The 20,037-nt window shown below is 41.6% G+C and overlaps 1 protein-coding gene across 4 annotated transcripts in view; it reads right to left on the bottom strand.

Moving 5' to 3' along the window:
• Window positions 1-20,037, bottom strand: part of grid2 (glutamate receptor, ionotropic, delta 2) — a 478,994-nt gene that overhangs the window by 187,549 nt on the left and 271,408 nt on the right. For all 4 annotated transcript variants that reach the window (XR_011602276.1, XM_070963684.1, XM_070963683.1 and 1 more), the window contains exon 3: window positions 13,586-13,873. Coding sequence is in view for 3 of the 4 variants with exons in the window: in XM_070963684.1 (XP_070819785.1) it covers window positions 13,586-13,873 (288 nt within the window). In the remaining variant the exon portion in view is untranslated. The remainder of the gene's footprint in view (window positions 1-13,585; window positions 13,874-20,037) is intronic.

Raw genomic sequence — 20,037 nt, 5'->3', positions numbered from 1 at the left:
ATCTGCCAATATCTGTGCTGTTAGGACAGGGATGCATTTGCCAAAAAGTGTCCCATTTTGCTGAATGCTCGATATATCCCAGCCGGGACAATTAACTATTGACACTGTTAAGAGTTTTTCATTATAGAACCAAACCACTGTAATTATCTCTTTAAGGGTTATTTTTGTTTGATAAATAAAGCTGGATGCTGGTGTCAGGATTTTTACAGCCTGGACTCCTCTATTCTTAATGAGCTACATTGTAGGTCAAGGTAATCCTAATTAAGGCACACTGGTTGAGACCACTGCTAATGATGTCGGAGTATGTGTGTGTGTGTGTGTGCGCGCGTGTGTGGTTATGTAAAGCAACTACCTAATGATGTATTTGATATGGAAAACGGATGACACTGTCGTCATTGCCCGTGTCATGGCTGAGCAATTAACTGGATTGATTAGACTTGTTAAGGGCCAGAGGGCTGGGGCGATGGCGTGATTGCATCAATGCCAAGTTTTGGAGGTTTAACAGTGTATTAATAGCAGAGACATCATGCAACAGTATTGATTCAGAAAGAAATGAATTTAGAAAGAGGACAAATACATTCCTGCACGCACACATATGTATGAGTCTAACAAAAAGGATGTAAGTTTAAATTGTTAAGCAAGGGCAGTGGGAGACATTTTGGACAGTCTGTGTGCGTGTGTGTTTGTCAGATATCACATCAATGCCTTTTCCCACCCTGAGCAGATTAAGAGGGAATGTTTTCAGTCTTTCAGTAACAACAACATGACATGGCAAGGAAGAGCATGACAGCAGAGTAATTGTAGTTTGTGGTGGAAAGTTGTTGTTTTTTTCTCTTCCTTTCTGACACATCAACAGCTGCACGGGCAGACAAAACACAGACGACACATGCAGAACTCCAGAGGACAACAGCTGGACATCTAATCTGTTTACAAGGGAGTTTCAAACTGTGTGCAGATAAGTGCACATATGCAGATGTGCATGTCATGCTGTGTTAGCACAAGACAGAATGAGTGAAGGCTAAACTTTAGCCTTCACTTCACTGATTCCATGTTAACTCTCTTTACCTACTACGTGTGACATTGCTGTTGTATCTCTTTGTGTACATGAGTTGATGAGAAAGGTGGATGAGCAAACAGAGATATCGAGATGGCATCTTTAACGGCCAGACAACACTGCTCTAATCAGTCTGGGAGCACAGGGTTTTCAGATCATTAAAATCTAATTACTATTATTAATTAGCAGAAATAATTTGTAATAGCAATAGTACTGTTTAACTATATTATCATTGGCAACACAGTCATCATCACCAGTGCTTAGACTCCTAATGAGCTACATAACATGAATCAGTTGTAAGAAAAACAAAAAAAACAAAAACAAAAACAGACAAACTGAGTGCCTCACGTGTCCAACCATACACACACAGTTCATACAGAGAGGCTAATACAGACAAAATTTGTTGGGGTTTTTTCACCACAGAAAACAATAAATGTGTGCTGTGTGTGCGCTTTAGTTTACTGTGCTTCTGTATTCCATCCTAATAAAAGCAAAACCACATTCACTCCCTTATCCTCATCAATAAACACCAGCAAACACTGTCACAGATCTATGATTGCAGAAACACACACACACACACACACACACACACACACACACACACAGCTCTATACTTTTTACCGATATCTAAGCAGATTTAATCTTCGTTCTTAAATCTCCATATTTATCATGGCGTGGCCACTGCCATTCATAATCAATGGTGCCAAGCTACATAAACATTCTGCTCTGTCTGATTATGTTCTCTGTGGTGAGAAAGCTTTGTAAATCAACAGAATCAAAAAGCTTTTGTCAACAGAGCAAGAAAAAAATTAAATCATGGAGAGAAACCAAACAGCATAATACTCGCCTGCTTATTCATATGCATGTTGGGCTTGTTCCTCTTCTTGTTTTACAGTACAAAATAATTTATGCCAATCCAGTTTTCAGGAACATGTGCTTACTAATCAGCTTGTGTCTACAAACTTTGTCTTTGTCTGTGCTTTATGTCACATCTGCCTATTTTTAGTGGCTGCATTATTGGCCTCTTTGTTGCCTCGTACTTGTTAGTGCCGCTGTCAGCCATTCTCTGTCTCCTTGTCTGCTAACTGACTAAAGGGTCGCTCTGGCTTTATTTGCAATCATCAATCCTTTCTCCACCGTGGCTTATAGTACAGGTTGTGTGTCTAATGCATTCGCTTTGCTCCACTCTGTGAGGAGCTTAAAAAATCTTAAACTGTCTCACTCCATGCAGCTCATTCAAATTCACCAATTTTGTAAATAATTTGTGAACGCCACGATACTCAGCTTAATTTGAGAAATACAAAGATGCAAATCGGCCGTAAAGAATCATTAAAGTGTAAATTAACGCCCCTCAAGTGGGTGTGGTTGATATTTCCAACCAGCGAGGGCAGCAGAAACACTGCTTCTGCTGCAAACATGGTGTTAAGTTACTCTTTAAATAATTTGTCTAAACATTTGTAGTTTTGTAATGAAAGAATCAACTTACGCATGAAGATAGCTGACACAGACATGGAAATTTAAAGACAGACACACAAGCCTATTAATATATTTTAAATCTAATAAATCAGAAAAGAACACATATTAATGTTAAAAAGTATTACATTAATAGAAATAATTACAACAAACAATGAAATTCAGGTGATTTTGTTTGCAAAATAACATGTAGGACAGTGCATGGCTTAGTGATGACGTGTCAGATATTCAGTGCTATGTTTATGAACACCACCTTGAAAAAACAAGAAATAAAAGTAGCTGAATCTCAAACGTAGACATATCCTGATCCAATTTTACTCAAAAAAACATCCTCATTTCCTCCATCAAAGTTTGCTTGAGTTCCTGCCTCCTGTTCAAAGGATGAGGCTTGAGCATGTACTCCCCACTGCTGAGCGGATCATTGGCTGTCAGCTGCTTTCCATCAAGGAGCTTCAGGACACCATGGTGGATAAAAAGATGGGTAAAATTGCCACCGACCTTGCCCACTCAGGTAACCATCTGTTTGAGAAACATTCCTCAGGGAGACAGTAAGTCCATTAACACCATGATCACCCATCACCTCAACAGCTTTTTCCTCAAGCGCTGTCATCTTACTCAACCACTCCTCCCAAGTCTCCCTGCAAAGACATACTGAGCACCACCACAGTCCCAGGGCTCTTCATCCTCATCTAATAGCGATGACTGCATTACTGCTGCCATGCTATTCCCTGACACCTAAGTGGTTGTTGCAACAGTTTTAAAAACTTTTAGAGTGTCTGTATGACCCTGAGTCACTCCAGGTTTTCTCCCACCTTTGCAATATGCCACTGCGGATTATTGCTTTGGGTGTTGTGTTTAACAAGTGGAACTGAAAAGGCATTTGAAAAGAAAACTCAATCAACTGGAATGGTTTCCATAATTCCTTATGAAACAAGGTTGAGGTTTGTATTGTGCAGTTCTCTGTGTGTCCCTTTCCCCAATTCGTCAAGCTTCCCTTCCCCCCCCCCCCCATCCCATCTATCCTCCAAGTCCCTGGCTCAAAGTGAAAGCTAGAGTTAATGTAGTGTAGCAGCCAACAGCACGCAGGGATTTCACCTGCATGTACCGACCAGCTCAGTGGTACTCTGTCCGTGTTCCAGCACTGCTTCCTCCCCTGCTTGCTTTCGCCTCATCCGTCTCTCTTCCCTTGGCTTTTCATCTGAAACCTCCCTCAGTTTCCCCTATTTGCTTTCTGTACTCTCGGGCTGAATCTCACTTTGAGAGTGTGTAAAGTCCAAGCTGTTATTCCACTCTGAGAGGCAGGCTCTGTGTCATGTGTAATGACTGTCAATTCCAGACTGGAGACCAGTGTGCTTGTTTCTTTCAACTCTTAAAGTGATTTTTAACCGAACCCTTACCCCATAATAGAAGGAATGGCTGTGATGTTTCCCTAGCTTTATCCAAATACTTCAACATACTTTTTTATGAACTGCACATAACCCATTCTGTCATTTCCGACTTACAGTTAAATAGTTTTGCAATTAGTCAGTTATTTGTTAGGAGAAAAGATAAAGGTCAGTCTTTTCTGTTGATGTTATGACTGCTAAACATAATGTACATGATTCTAGGCATATAGATATTTTCCAACAAGAAATAAATTACAAGAAATCTAAATAAAACAGTTGCTGGAGTCTGCAAAGAGAAACCCATTTAGAGGAAGGAAAGCAAAGGAGGAGAAACATTAATATGAACTTTAGACTGCGAAGAAATGAAATGGGCAGTCCGAAAGGAGGCGTTAACACATCCGGTATTAGAGGAGACTCCCCTGAGTGTGGTGTAAGAGGGAAACATCAAACATCTGCAAATGAGATTCAGTCTATGTAACTCCCTGGTTGTCTGTCGGAGCCTGGCTGCTCCCCAGTTCTTCCTCTCTCACTCTCTCTGCTTGACTTACACGTCTTCCTCACCTTCAAATAATAACGAAGATGCCAAACTTTGGGATTGTGCACTTTCAGGCCTTTCTCCGTCCTAACCTTCTGCTCTGTTCAAAGAGCCCTCTCCCTGCCAGAGGCACTTAAAATCTAGGCTTGTAACTTTTGCTACAATGCTGTTGGGGAATAGCCAAGCATAACTGGTAGTGACTTCAGAAAGAGGCACTGTCCATCCATCCATGCATCCGTCCACAGTAACAGCTTGTCGGAGCTATCAGAGCTACCGAGTATTACCACCGATTGGTGTTTGCTCTCCAGTAGGGAGTGGAGCTTGATCGGCCAGTGTCCATATCATGATTTGAGTTTTCTTTGCTGCTTTGGAATCTGTGCTGACACAAATTGGTTTTGCTCAAGTGGCAAGGCAAGCTGAAGGAGGAGTAGGGGAAGCTATGTGTGACCTTGCATCACTTTTTGATCCATTTAATGCCAGAGTGATGTTTTACATGACAATTTGGGTGGGGGCCAGAGTGGGTAGCAGGGTAAAAATCTAATTTCAATGGACAGCAGTACATTTAAATGTACATTATTTTCCCCAGTTGTAAAGTAATATTGAAATATTGGCATGGAGTGAAACATTTCAGCTTCAATCTGCAAACTGACACCCCTTGATGGGGGTGCAACAGTAACAAGAAGGGACCTCTGAGAAGCTGACACGCCCCTTTATTGGATATTGGTCATTGATTGGACGCCGCAACTAATCGGACTGACCAGTGAAGTTTTCTTCCGGAGTGAAGACAGATAGCAGATTAAACTCAATTTCATCACTCGCAAGTTTTATTTTCTGATTCAAATCTGTGTTCATTGTAGGTCCAAACAAAAGGACCACAAACAACTTTTTTCATTTATTAGAAAGATTTTTCTTTTCATGATCTGTTATTTCCCCCATTAACTTTTATTATGGATACAATTCAAATCAGACAGAGCAGGAGAGTCTGTCTGTCAGCAAGGAACACTTTTTATCACATCATTTATCCTCACTTCCACTCAGTCACGTGTGAGGCTGATTGGTTGGGGATATGAGTTACATAACTTTAATTTTCCCTGATACATTTAGTGTAATTATTTCCAGTGCTCAAAGACACCATGATCACATTCTGGGTTATTAAATAATGATTTCACATTCAGAATATCAATAAGTACAGATGGAATAAAGAATAAATAATAGAAAGGCTTTCTGCCAGTAGAAATGGTTCCTGTGCCTCTGAGCAGGACACAGGTTGTTATTCATGTGCAGGTGTTTGTTAAACGGGTAACAGGTTACAGAGAGAAAACACTGCTGCTCTTGCACTGATAACTCTGTGCCTTTATTAGTATTAGCATAGCGCACATGTGCAGACAGAAAAGCCGCGACAGCTCTCTAAGGCGGCTGACAGCTGATCCAGCTGTGATCAGCTGCTGCCGTCATCAGAATTGGACGTTGCATCATGTGACGCTTCAGAGGTAAGGATGTCTCATTTCTCTAAAAATAAATGTACGTGTTTCTTCTCTCCTCCCATGGTTTCCTTGCATCTCTCAAGCTTCCCAGCCTTTTCCTAGTGTTTCTGCACCTTTGCTATGTTTTCCCTGGACACTGCCTGTTTTGGACTACTGATTTTAGCCTGTTCCCAGTTGGATTTGTTTGCCTGTTTGGACTGTCTTCTCTGGTTTTGACCCTAACCGGCCTCCATATCCTGTAAGCCTCTTGTACATTACCTTGTTGTAATAAATCACTTGAATTGCTCCAGCTCCACCTGCATTTGGGTCTCACCTCCTGTTTCCTGGACCTTGCTTGCACAAGTGTAACACAAACATGAGATAGAACTCTTGCAGTTCCTTTATGACCAAATGAACAAAAACAAAACTGTGGGTGTATTTAAGACACTGTGCCCATACAAAGTAGTCACCCACTCAAACATCATCTTTGATTATTTCACCACATAGAATATCAGTGGGTATAATTAAGATATATTTATGCTGGTCAATAGACATAAATCCCCTTAAAAGGCACCATATTCAGAACTCAAACATATTTTCAGGGTATATATCAATGGACAGGAAACGTTAAAATTTTCAATAGAAATGTAATTTAGTGAAATTGCCTCTCATGCGATCTTCATCCAATTTTGTTCTGCTTTTAGACCAACATCCTTATCTCTCTGCTTTGCCTTTCCCTTCAGCCTTTACCTCTGGCTATCCTTATCCCTGCCTCAGGCATCTCACTGTTGTGTGGCTCAAAGGCAGTGGTTCTTTAAATATAGATTGAGCCTCACATGGTATGTAGGCCTGTGTCTCGTAAGCTTCGTTCATCAAGTTGTGGCTGAAAATGTTCAAGTACTCAGCCCTAGGGATCTGTCCCTAAACTTGGGAAGTTTACCTCCATATAGGAAATCAAATGCCTTTGGCCCTGAAGCATCTGTAGTCCTCCTGACTGCCTATTGCTCTTTAAATCCTCTATTCCTTCAGATGTAAGTGCCTATCTCTGTCCACCACTCCTTTGCTTCACTTCCATCCTTTTCTTCCTCTCTTTCATTCTTTTTTCTAAAAGCCCCAGGCTTCGCATTCCCAGAGTCCCCAAAGAGAGCTTAACCAACACTTGTAAAAAACCAACACTCTATAAAAGGCTTGGCACCTTTTAGGTGTGCATCACCTTCCCTATCTGCCCAAATCTTCTCCAGCTTTTAATCCCCCTCCACACCCCCTTCCCGACTTTCACTTGCCTCAGCTGCCTCTCATTCTTTCTTCTCTTCTTCCTATTTCTAAGACCTATTTTGATCTTGACCTTCCTACGCCCTGAGCTGTTTTGACATTGTCTAAACTGTACATCCTACTTGACAATTATCGGTAGTCTATTAGACTAAAGGATTTTAGATGGAAGCACATTTTCCTCCTTTCCTCTTTGTCTTCTGGCTCTGTTGTTGCTGCTGGCGACAATCAACCACTATTCTAGTTTCTAGTGTCAGTATCCACATCAATAAAGCATGAAATTTCCCCTGAATGTAATCAAATATATATATATATATTTATTTACAGATTCCAAGTATTGACCAGCTTGTTTGTATATGTCACTTCTCCTGGGTCTGTGATGGGTCAGCAGTAGTGGAAGCAGCTGTATTTTTCTTTCTGCCAATATACACTATTTAGGAAATACAGATATGAGCTAAAAAGTTGCTACACTAATTTCAACTGTTAACACACTGATTGTTAAAAGTTTGGCAAAACTTAGAAATGTGTCTGCTAAACAACAGCGTTTCAATTCTGAAAAGTGGACGTACAAACACAATGGAACTACAGAGAAGACTAACCCAGGATTTCCACTGGGCGCGTATTCGTGATGCTGCTTATGCAATGTGTGTTTACTCCATCCTCCACGCATCTCCAATCCTCAGAAGCAGAGCGTTTTGCCTGCTGAGCTTTGTTGACTTGTTCAGATCTGACAAACAAAAAGTGACAAAGGTAGGTTTAAGTGGCCCCTAGTTTTCAGCATGTCTGGAGTATGATAAAGAGAGACATGGCTTCCTTTATAGGGGGGCTGTAAACATTCAGGTTTACCGAAAACCCAAACTTGGGAATTTCACTTTTCTGGCTGCCTGGAAAACTTTTAGCTTCTTAGGTTTTGTCTTAAAAACTAGTCTGCTGCACCGTCATACTCTCAAGGCTGTTAGATCCTGATTTCTCTCCTTGCTTTGCTTTATCTCTCTATTAGCTCTCTCTCACCACTTTTCATTGCTAAAGACATTTCACCTCCAGTGTCCTCCAAGGATGTAAACTACTTCTCTGGGGTCACATCCTTTTGTAAAAGGTTTTGCACTCTCTTCAGTTGTTTCTGTGTTTATCTGCTTGCCTGACTGCCTTTTACTCTGCCCGACCAAATCTGCTATGCCTTTAGATCTCTGTCCCTATCCCCCCTCTGCTTTAATGTTTCTGTTTTCTCTTATATATTCGCAATCGCTTTTATCTCTTTTTTTCTCTCTTGCTCTCCGAACGATTTTACTCCAGAGGAGACAAAGTGAGACATGACCTCCCTGTATAAGGCTTGTAGATCTTTGGTGTTTGGCTCATGAGTGTACCTGTTTGCCTCCATTCCTCTGAATCTTCCTTTATCATCAACTTTCCCACGTCTCTCTTGGCATAGCTTTTATGTGTTTTTCACCTCCTCTTTCACCTCCCACCAGTGTTCCCCCCCGCGGCATCTCTGGGCTTCACTCCTGTTAAAAAAAGATATCCATCTACCCATCTATGCATCCACCTGTCATCATTCCTTGTTCTCTCTCCCGTCTCTATAAACAACTTCATGTTCGTCAGTCTTCCTGCCCTTCTCTCTATTCCCTCACTTATTTTCCAATTCAGATGTGGTTCAAACATGGTAACTCATCACTTCCAGGTGAAGTCCAAACAAAAAGGCTTGCGGATTTGCAGATGTTTGGCTCATAAACCCTCTTGTCCTTTCCCCCTTTACACCACCACAAGTCATCTGTGCCTTTTGCTTCAGTATTCCTTTAACTCATGTTCTTTCAAAATATTGGCTGTGTGACAGAGCAGGCATGTAGCTGGCCAAGATGTTATAATTCTATAGAGTTTTCTATATTTCTAAACATTGGAGTTGATGCGTGGTCTACTATCGAAAATATGATTTCTCAGCTACTGTGCATATAAATAAATATTCAGAAATATAAGACTATGTCCAATAGGTGAATATGTTAAATAGGTGAATTTCAAGCAGTGATAAATAATTTCACTCTCATCTGTCCTTTATTCAGTATTTCTTCATTCAGTGGAAGTTGAGCCATCTGAAAAGGAAGAGTCCCAGAAGTAACCTCCCCCCAAGCACCTTCTTATTCTCAGTCTCTGCTTGATGTGTTTCTATATGAAGCCCCGGAGAGATCAAATGCACAGTGGGACTTTACCTACAATGAGTCTTCTTAAAACGAAACCTTGACATTTCAAATTTCAAATTGATTTTTCTCATCAGAGTCTTCTCTCTTTAAAGGTCTACATGTGATCCATTTAAGATAAAAAGCAGCTTTTACACCCATCTCTTCTTTGATGACTTTTTGTCCTATACATGCAGCATCTGCATTGACTCTTTCTCTCTTCCATTTTTCTCTTCCTTCCTCTGCTCATTAAATGCCTCAGCCATATCTGCCCTGTCAAGTATTTTTCTTTTCCACCTCATAAAGGGGCAAATGCAACAAGGTGAGGTAACACCAGCATCAGCATGCACAATGTGGTATACAATCCCCATCTTTGTATGAACCCATGAGAGAGGTGGACATTTTTACACTGTTACCTATGTGATGGGAAGAAAAAAAAAAGGAGGAATGAAAGAGTTTTCCACTGCTCTCATTTGACCCATTATCACTAATGAGCAAACTTTTTGGAGAGAGTTTAAAGAAGAGAAGAAAGAAAGAAGGGGGTAGACTTCAAGGCATGAAATTTTGTTTTAAATCCATTAACATGCTTCATTAGGCAACACAATGCAAGGTGACAGGGATACTTAATGGACATCAGTAACAACCTGAACCCAGAACACTGCAGCACCTATGGACTGCATTATGACAAACCAGGTATAAATGGTATCCTCTTGAGGTGGAGCCCAGTTTACCATATTGATTTTATATTTAATTTATAAACTTCTGATAAAATATTTATGACTACAGACTCAATAAAAGAATATACACTCAGCATGCAGGTAATAGCCCACAGACATGAAGGGCTCAGCTGGCATTTTAGAGTGTTGCCTCATTGGACACCACAGCCAATATGTGACAGTTATCGTCTTTGTGAGGTGAATATCCGTGTCCCATGCGAATGTATTTAACTGCTTTATGTTCCAAAGCATTTGAACAAAGCACATTTGTCCAAAATATCAGCACTTATTGTTTTCTCCTAATAAAAGACTGGCAACCTAACAAGCATCACACTTTTAAAACGGCTCTTTTGTTTGACTATAACCTTTTACTATTGTGCCTCAGGCCCCTCTTGTCATTGGCTAAAAGCAAAACAAAACAAATCATCTTAATGTCAACAGTGTTATTACCACTAAGTGGTACTTTCCACATTTGCTCAACGAGGCCAGGGTTGCTGTAGTTCTGACTGGATTATGGGTAAGGTGACTCAGGCAGGTAACAGTGACTTGTCACTTACATTTTCAATATATATCAGTGTGAACGCAAGACATCTGAGGAAAGACAGAAAAGACAAAGAATGGGAGGAGAGTGTGAGTGGGAGGCAGAAAAAGAAAAGAAAAGAAAGGATGATGGAGTGAGAGGGAGAGATAATAGAGAGAAAACATGTGTTCTCAGTGTCCGGAACGCACCAGTAGAGCTGAAAATAGGGATTGGGACAGTTGCACAGTAGCTTCATTTGAGAGGACACACTCGACTGTCTGTTCTCTAAAGAACTCTCCTTGTACAGAGGCGAGGCCTTTTGGGAACATTGCTATCATCTTAAAATGCCATCTTTGTATCTCTCTACCTCACTTTCTTGCTCGCGCTCTCTCTTTTTTTGCACTCCTACTTTCTCCCTTCTCTCCTTGAACAGGGGGTTAGGCCATTAGGGAACAATGGTGATATCTTTAAAGGGCCTTCTGTAGCTGAGAGAACAGCACTGCCAAAACCCAGAGGAACCATGTGCTGAATCAGTGGTCACAGAGCACAGAGGGGATAGAGCGATTTAAGCGGGCTACGAACATGTGTGTGTTTGCATGTGTGCATGAGTATGTGTGTATGGGGTCTATTGTGTCGATATTTTGTATGAACTGTACCACATTTGGGGGATGAATTTTGGATATAAAGCGGTTGATTCAAGGTTGTCTAGCTGGGGAAAAACTAGTGCTTCTACTTTCAGTCTTGATTAGGGTTAGGTTAAGGTTAAAGTAAAAGCCTTTTCCCAAAAGGCATGAATATATTTGTTGGTAATTTGCATGGAATTTAAAAGAAGTTAATTTCATGGTGCCAAATGGAAGCTTTCACAGTCGTGCAGAACTTTAGGTTCAGACAGAAAATAACTATGAAGCACACATTCAGATTTCAGCAAATGGAAAAAGGCCTCGGCCAACAGAATCCTGCAGATAACACTTTGATTCAACAACGTGCAGTCAAGCACACATCGAAGCAAATGTGTGCTAACAATCTCTCTGTGATTAAGGAAAGAAGCTGTCCGATCCAGATTCAGTATGGTTTGAAATACTCTCTTTGTGACAAGATTCCTGAATACATTTTTTAACAGACTGAGCTGTTATTACATCATTCATTATGTGTCAGTCTGACAATTGCTGGTATTGCAAGGTACTTTATACAGGATTATATTAAGTACAATAGTAGTACACTTCAACTGTGTCACTGTTTACCTGTATAATCCACCAATTAACTGAAATTCTCTTTCCTTGACTTGCTCAGCATTGATTTAATCAGGGTATTTACTACACTGACTTCTGAGGTGTGGGACCGGCATTTCCAGAAGGGCCACATTAGCCACTGTTCAATATCCATCCAATATAAACTGCTTGGTCGAGCTCACTGGTTAGAGCATACCTTCATGATATATTCAACACGCTGATATAATGCTTTAAAGCCTCAGAAGATTGACTTTGAGCTTGCAGAATGCATTGCAAAACAATACTCCTGCAGAGATCTCATCGGAGATCAATGCATACAACACATGAATTGTGTTAATTGACTGCAATGAGTGAAATGGAGCGCCATTATAGCTATAAGGATTAAATCAACACCGAATCATATGGCACAAAATTACTGTGTTAGACTGAAAATGACTGTATACTTTCAATTTAATATTCCTTTATTCGTCCCGCGAGGGGAAATTCAATTTTCACAGCAGCACCGATAAAGTGGAAAGAATAGTAAAAGACAGCAAGTGCATGCAAGTTAAACACAACAAGTCTATACAAAAGGATGGGATAGAAAAACATCATATCAAGAGGTAGTGCCAGAGTTTCCATGTTTAATGTCTCTGATGCGCCAGACATTTACAAACACGTAGAACTAAAATGAATAAAAAAGACGCACAAGAAAACAGAAAAAGATAAGAAAAACTCCTAAGAGTATAGAGAGCTGCTTTAACAGGCTGCCGCTCGTACGGCGCCCCGAAGTTAGGTGTGTTATGCTTCTGTCCATCCACCAGTGAGTGATGTCACAGCTGGTGTTTTCCATTAGCTAGCAAAACACCTGCATTGGCATCACTCATTAGGGTGTGATCTAAAATGCAACATGCTTTTACGTTTCAGCCCATTAGGAGCAGTGCAGCAGCAGTGTTCCCTCCTGTATGAGGCAGAAATTAATTACATTTACACATAAAAGTGATAGGCCAAAGAAGGCAGAGCAGGACCATGAGACTTTATAGTTTGACAGCCAGTCAAGAGCCAGTACAGACTCTTGACAGTATGGCATGAGCTCTCTGTGAGTTTAGATGACGTTTGTGACCCTGCTCCCAAAGAAACAACATATGCTAACTTTGTTGGGGTCTGAGAGGACACTGAGACACAATATGCACAACAGAAACCGCATGCACGAACACACACACTACACATTATGAATACACCTGTAAACGTACAGAAAATAGCAAAGTCATATTTCTGTAGAGGGAAGCCAAGAGACTGAAGAAACGGAGTGGCACATTACAGAAAGGGACATAGGATATTGCCAGTCTAATGTTAGAGTTAATGGACTGGAAAAAGAGAGGGCGAAGGGAAAGAGAGAGACGAAGAAGCGGGGTAAAATGAGACAGCATACACACACACAGGCAGACTGATGTGTCACTAGAATAAAGACACATGTGCATGTGTGTGCCTGTTTCTGTGCACATGCATACACATGTCCATGTCTGACTGACTTATTTGGCAGAAATAGAGAGAGAGAAAGAGAAAGAGAGAGAGACCAAAGGTTCTAGTTTAAACATACATCTGTTAACTCTCTAATGTCCTACCATGCATGCATGAGAAACCACTGATATTAGATTATAAATTCAAAATATTTCATAGGCCTACTGTGTATCATTTCACTCATGTCCATATAGATATCCCTATGATTACTAATATAAGGGTATTTTTAATGAATACTGGTATTAATGATTGCTTTGCTGATTATTTCCTTACCAAAATCAGAGTCATAGAAGAGGATGAACTTCTGCCAGCTGTACTCAGACACCACTTGCATGATGACCTCATTGAGATAGACAGGTGGGCGGACCATTAGGGTGTAGTCATCTGTTCCAGGGACGCGACTGGTTGGTGGACAGGCGGAGCGGGGTGTTCCCGCTGGGGAGCGCTGGATGAAGAGGTGGGGGATGTGCATGGCGTCGGCAAGAGTCTGAAGGCTGCCTGCTGACATGCAGCCGATTGAACTGACCAGAGCCAGGATACCACGGTTCATCAGCTCACAGGCTGGATGGAGGGGACAAAGATGGAGAAGGGAGGAGGAAAAACAAAGAGGAACTTGTTATTTTCAAAGCATACAAAGGGAATTACATTTCTCACTTTATGCCAAAATTCATCAGTCGTGAAAAATATCTGTCACATCTGTGGGCAATACCAAGTCATAGTTTTGATCTTAGTAATTATTTACGCTAAGAGCGCAAATTATTCTACAAGTCACCCAGCACCGACTGAAAGAGACAGGGAAATTCTTAGTGAGCCATTCCTGCTTGTTTCCACATGCACTGCATAGTTATTTTGAGGAACAAAGCTGCGAGTCATATGCAACCTGCTTTGTGGTACAAACAGTGGGCATGAAAACAGCAAGGGAGGAAACTTGATACAGAGGTGTACATCCATAGGTAAAGATATACAGCAGCAGTGCGGGAACATAGTGTGAACAGGCAAAACCCACTATGAATATCCACTATTGTGAGTCACTCTTTTATGACTCAACCAATGGATAACTCAAGCCTGAGTCAAAACAATACATGTATGGAGTGAAACACATGAGACTTCTATGATATGATATAGGATTAATGCATCACCAAAGCAGAGCATTCATTGATTTTTTTGCCATTTTATATGACTGAATTAGAGTCAGAGCAATACTTGTTTCCATCAACTCTGTCAGCCCCAATTCCTAATTTCTGTGCAAACAAAAGCAACCATCTCCTGAGAGTAAGCACTGGTCGAGCTATTGAATCAAGCTAAGTCAGTGAGTGTAGCAGAGTCATGTCAACATCCACATTACTGACTGACCTTCAGGGTACTTCATGAACAATAATGATACAATATAAAGCAGTGTAGTCTAGAAAACTATTAAAGTATGCTTCTATAAAAAGTGTTTTCAAAGCTGTATTATAAAACCACGTTGTAAAAGATGCCCTTCTTGCCAGACAGACAGACTATCCACAATCCCCCAGTTGTTTGTGCTCTACTGCCTAAATGCTCCTCAGCTCTGAGACACTATCTGTGCTCATTTCTCCTTTCCCTACCTTCCCCTTTTCATCCTTCCTAGACCTCTAGTGCTGTCAAAAACACCTCTACCTCCTACCCTCTCAACCCACTCCCCTGTTATCTCCCTTCTTGTCCAAAACAGCCCCTCTGAGTGCTTACCTTTCAGCCCCAATCATTTCAAAGCTGCAGTCTTGCAGTGATTTTCATTTTAGTTGCCTTACAGCACCACTGAATGTTGTACACTGTCCTCAATTTGGAGTCATCTGCCTTCCTCTACCACCTCCTTTGCAACATCCCTTCCTCAGCACCTTTTCCATTCCACCAACCAATCTTTTTCACCATCTTTACTCACTAGCTGTTTTCTCCCTCATCCCTTGTTTACCCTCATGGCAACACAAACAGCCACCTATCCTCTCTCCTTCTCTCACTCCAACCATCTTTCCACTAATCACCTCTTTATTGCTTTATTTTTGCAGACACTCTTGCCTCTCAGTTTGCTCTTCCATTACTTTTACCTACAGGGCCAACCCTAACCGTACCCTGACTCGCCACCCACATGTTGCCCTTATGCTCTTGTCCCCATTCATTCTCATCCTTATTTCATCCCTCACGTCTGCTTCCATGCTCCTCTCTGCATCCTGCACTATGTGCTAAGCACCAGAATGTGTTTATTTCACTTCTAGCTGACTAAACTCCTGCCACTGAGTCACTGAGTGAAACAAAAAGTAGTGGGGGAAAAAGTTTAAAGACAGTACAGTCAACACAAACACATGCATATGCAGATACACACACACAAACGGTGCAATGGCAAGAAAGCACAGTCTAAAACACACAGTCAGCCTGTATAACGCCACACAGACTAATCTGTCGACACAGCAAAAATAAAGCCAGAGAGAGAAAGAGAAAAGAAAGGAAGAAAAGCTTGAGGAGACAGATTCATGGTGCTGAGAAAAGCAGAATAAAACCTTGCATGTGTGCATGCATGCATGCGTGTGTGTGTGTGTGTGAGAGAGAGAGAGAGAGAGAGAGAGAGAGAGAGAGAGAGAGAGAACGAGAGAGAGAGAGAGAGAGAGAGAGAGAGAGAGAGAGAGAGAGAGAGAGAGAGAGATAAGAGCTATACAAGACGACACTGTCTCCAATGTCTACTGGTTTGCACAAAAACAACCGAATGAGTTGGATTTCAAAATGTGGTTTATGAGGATGAATACACAATCGTGACAAATTCCAACCATGTCCGTGTTTGTCAATGCATTAATGACGCACACCATGGCGTCTGGCTAATTGCTTTTCTTGGTTAATCACATAGTGCATGCATTACTGATTTAATTTGGATACATTACTTTTGAAATGTACGAGTCATCCTTAAAATGAATTCATGTGATGCTTTGTCTTGAACAGTCTGCTTTTGCAAACAAACAAATAAAGCTGAATGCACAAAATTAAAGACCAAGATGGCACTGCGGACGGCTGCCTCGGTGTGTTGGTGCGCGTTGTGTTTTTTGTGATGCTACCAGTGGATTTCTTTCCCAATTTTCTGCTCCCAACAGTGGAAATTTTGGACATTCTGGTCCAAGGGGCGCTCACCTTTGCTCACGCAGTGAAACGCTGGAGGAGAGGAAAATGGGCCGGTACGCTCGTGCGTCTCCGTCAGCGCGGACTACGCACAGCGTTACCGGGAATATTTCTCTCTAACGTGCGTTGACTGCCCAACAAACTGGAGGAATTGCAACTGCTGTCAGGTAAAAACAGGGACTTTTCCTCATCTGCAGTTTTGTGCTTCATCGAAACGTGGCTCTGTGAATTAAGACCGGACTCTGCGCTGCAGCTGGCTGGCTTCCAACTCTTCTGCGCAGACAGAGACACGGAACTTTCCGGCAAAACTAAAGGTGGAGGAATCTGTTTCTACATCAACAGTGATTGGTGCAACGACGTGACAGTGATCCAGCAGCACTGTTCTCCTGACCTAGAACCTCTGACCACGTCATTCCTGCGTACAGGCAGAAACTAAAGCTCTGCAAACCCGTAGTGAGGACATCAAGGAAGTGGACCAGTGAGGCTGTGGAGGATCTCCAGCCGTGTTTCGACTCTACTGACTGGGATGTGTTCAGGACTGCTACCAACAGTCTGGATGAGTACATGGAGGCTGTGACATCCTACATCAGCTTCTGTGAGGACTGCTGTGTTCCATCACGCACCAGGGTAAGTTACAACAATGACAAACCCTGGTTCACAGCCAAACTCAGACAGCTAAGGTTGGCAAAGGAAGAGGCCTTCAGGAGTGGGGACAAAGACAGATTTAAAGAGGCAAAGTACAAGTTTAGCAAGGCGGTGAAAGAGGCTAAACGACTGTACTCTGAGAAGCTCCAACACCACTTCTCAGCTAACGACTCTGCGTCTGCCTGGAAAGGGCTCAGGCAAATCACCAACTACAAGCCTAAAGCCCCCCACTCCATCAACGACTGACGCCTAGCCAACGACCTGAACAAGTTCTACTGCCGCTTTGAAAGACAAAGGGACAGTCCAGCAACCATCCCCCATGACACCTCCCAACAGCTCCAGCTCCAGTCACCTCCACCTCCACCTTGTAATATTTTCTACTATTGTTATTTCTTTACTTACTGTTATATTTTTTACTTTTTTAATAGCTTCTTTTTAATAGATGTGTCATGCACCAACCTCACCAAAGCAAATTCCTCGTATGTGTAAAATCGTACTTGGCTATAAAGCTTTTTCTGATTCTTATTCTGGTGCTGGTCCACTTAAAAAGTCACAGTTGCTCATCTGAACTGGTTACGGTTCTCATCGAGACTTAAGTAGTTTGTTCTAATTTGGAGGTAATGGCTCTAAGTATATGAGCACAAAACCTGTTCGATAATTAAATGGCTATAGATTGTTTCCTTCTGAACAATAGCTATTTCCTGCATCCATTTCCTCATGCATTGATGTAGATGATTAATGAGTAGAAGCTAAAGCAGTTTCAATCTCACTGCCCATTGTACAAGTCCATATTTTGAGGAATTAATTACAGTGTAACAATATATGATTAAACTCCACTAAGTCTCAGCATACTGCTTAGTCATGGCCATTATTCTCAAAACCAATGAGCCTGGGATTCATCTTCACTCTACCATCATCTTAATGCTTGAGCATATGCCTGTGGGTGTGTGTGGGAAGGTACACCTGTGATTTTATTTGTGCGTATATTATGTGTGAAGCCATTTTCAGCCTGTGCATTTGAGTCTGTATTTCTATGAATATTTGAGCTGAATAAGCCAGTCAAGTGTCATAAGCTACATTATACAGATTCCACATCCCTATTATAGCAGTCATGCTAACGCTGTAGCCGTCTTGCTCTACTCTAGCTACAGTACATTAGCTTAGCATCATCAAGGCTTTGGCTAATGGAAGACTTTGCTAATCCTCTACTTATTAGGGCACTTTGGAGAATTAGTGCCCTCATCCCCTTTACATCACACACTCTTAAGTCTGCAGGGGGCTTCTGAGCACTAGGCTCATTAATGCTCTTTGCTAATGACTTAAAGGGCCCGTTGCGCTAACCCAGCCCAAATGTTACAACACTCTGAAGTAAGCAAGAGTTAAAGGAGTGGGTTAGAAATGCTGGTGCAGCAAAACATGTTTGACAGTATGGGTAAGAAGCACACTTACTGACATTATGAAAGGTTTGAAAGTATAGAAATAATTTGAGAAAAGTCTTGCCTGAGAGATTGAGTTGTTAAACTGTGCAGATGGATGTTGTTTCCTTATACCTTGCCAAAACTCTACAGAAGAACAGCTGTGTACAATGACTGGAGCACAGAAACGGAGTTGAACTACAGAAAGAGAGGTGTGTAGGAGGGCAAACAAATATCAAACCATAGCCATTTGCAGTTTTTCACCTACCATCCTGTACCATAGCCACCTACTACACCATACTTGCACACCACCACCATCAGCGCCAACCCACACACAGCCACACTCACACATCTAAACCCCTCCTGAACACGAGCCGTATACTGACTCATGATATGTCATATTATCATACACGGATCAATCTCGCTGAAGCAGTCATGCAGAATGCAGAGCGTTTAGTTGAAGGGTGTGTGTGTGTGTATATATATATATATATATATATATCATTCACCCAAACCCAGGGACTATTGTAGGACTCATTTACTTTAATTATACTGCTCTGTGTTTAGTTAACTGGGAGGTCAATTGATCCTGTGAGGCCCTAAACCTTTATTAGGAACTCAACAACTTGCAAAATAAATCAATCCCTCCGCATTATTTTTCATGTATTCAAATTCTGTATATTGAATCGCTACCTCACCCCAGTCTTGTTTACACGCAGACATTTTTGATGCATGTTCTGTATGTTAGTGTGCACTGTACCCGTGTTGTCCTGTAACAGAGCATGTTATTGAGCTCTGTCTTTCCAGCTTGTTGGTCTGTCACAAGAAATGAACTGCAAGCACTTCACCTGCAGTCAGGTGCGACTGATTCTTCTCTCTATCTGTGTCTCTCCAAGCTGCTCTCCTCCCACCACGCACTCACACACACTTTATCACACTGATACCTAGTCCTCCGGTCTCTGTGGCACAGTGACTAAGGATGGAAAGGAGAGAGAAGAGAGAGGGGTATAGGAAGCAAGGAAATCAATACCTGAAGAAAACCAATAAAAGAGTGTCTGTATGCCTGTAGCTGCAGCTGTTTCTCAACTAAGTTAGACACTATAAGAGACAACAGTTTTATATGTAAGATTTCCACTTTCAAATGTCTAAAGAGGACTAGACCTATGTTATATATTCTGTTCAGTTGTGTACTTACATTATGGCAAATGCTTCCAGGAATGTTCAAACCCATAGAAATCCATAACTTTGTTCAAGGTAAAGGTGCATTTCATTTAGTTGCCTGGCAATGGCTCATATCCCCTTTACTTCCTCAAGTTGCTACAACGTCCGGGGAAACACGAGAAACACCAGATGATACGTTTAAGGCTGAGAACGGAAGTTGGTGAACCTGACTAAATGTAATACCGACAAAATGTCAGTACATGACCACGTCCGTGAACATTTCTGCGTGAGTCAGATAGATCCTCATTGGTTTTTATGTTGATTAGATCTTCATTGTCTTGAGAGACCCCCTAGTGGCAGAAATTATATACTGTGCATTTA

This window comes from Chaetodon trifascialis, chromosome 6 (genome assembly GCF_039877785.1).
Source record: "Chaetodon trifascialis isolate fChaTrf1 chromosome 6, fChaTrf1.hap1, whole genome shotgun sequence".
NCBI lineage: Eukaryota > Metazoa > Chordata > Actinopteri > Chaetodontiformes > Chaetodontidae > Chaetodon > Chaetodon trifascialis.
Note: the sequence above shows the minus strand (reverse complement) of the source record. Positions and strands in the feature narration are given on the sequence as shown.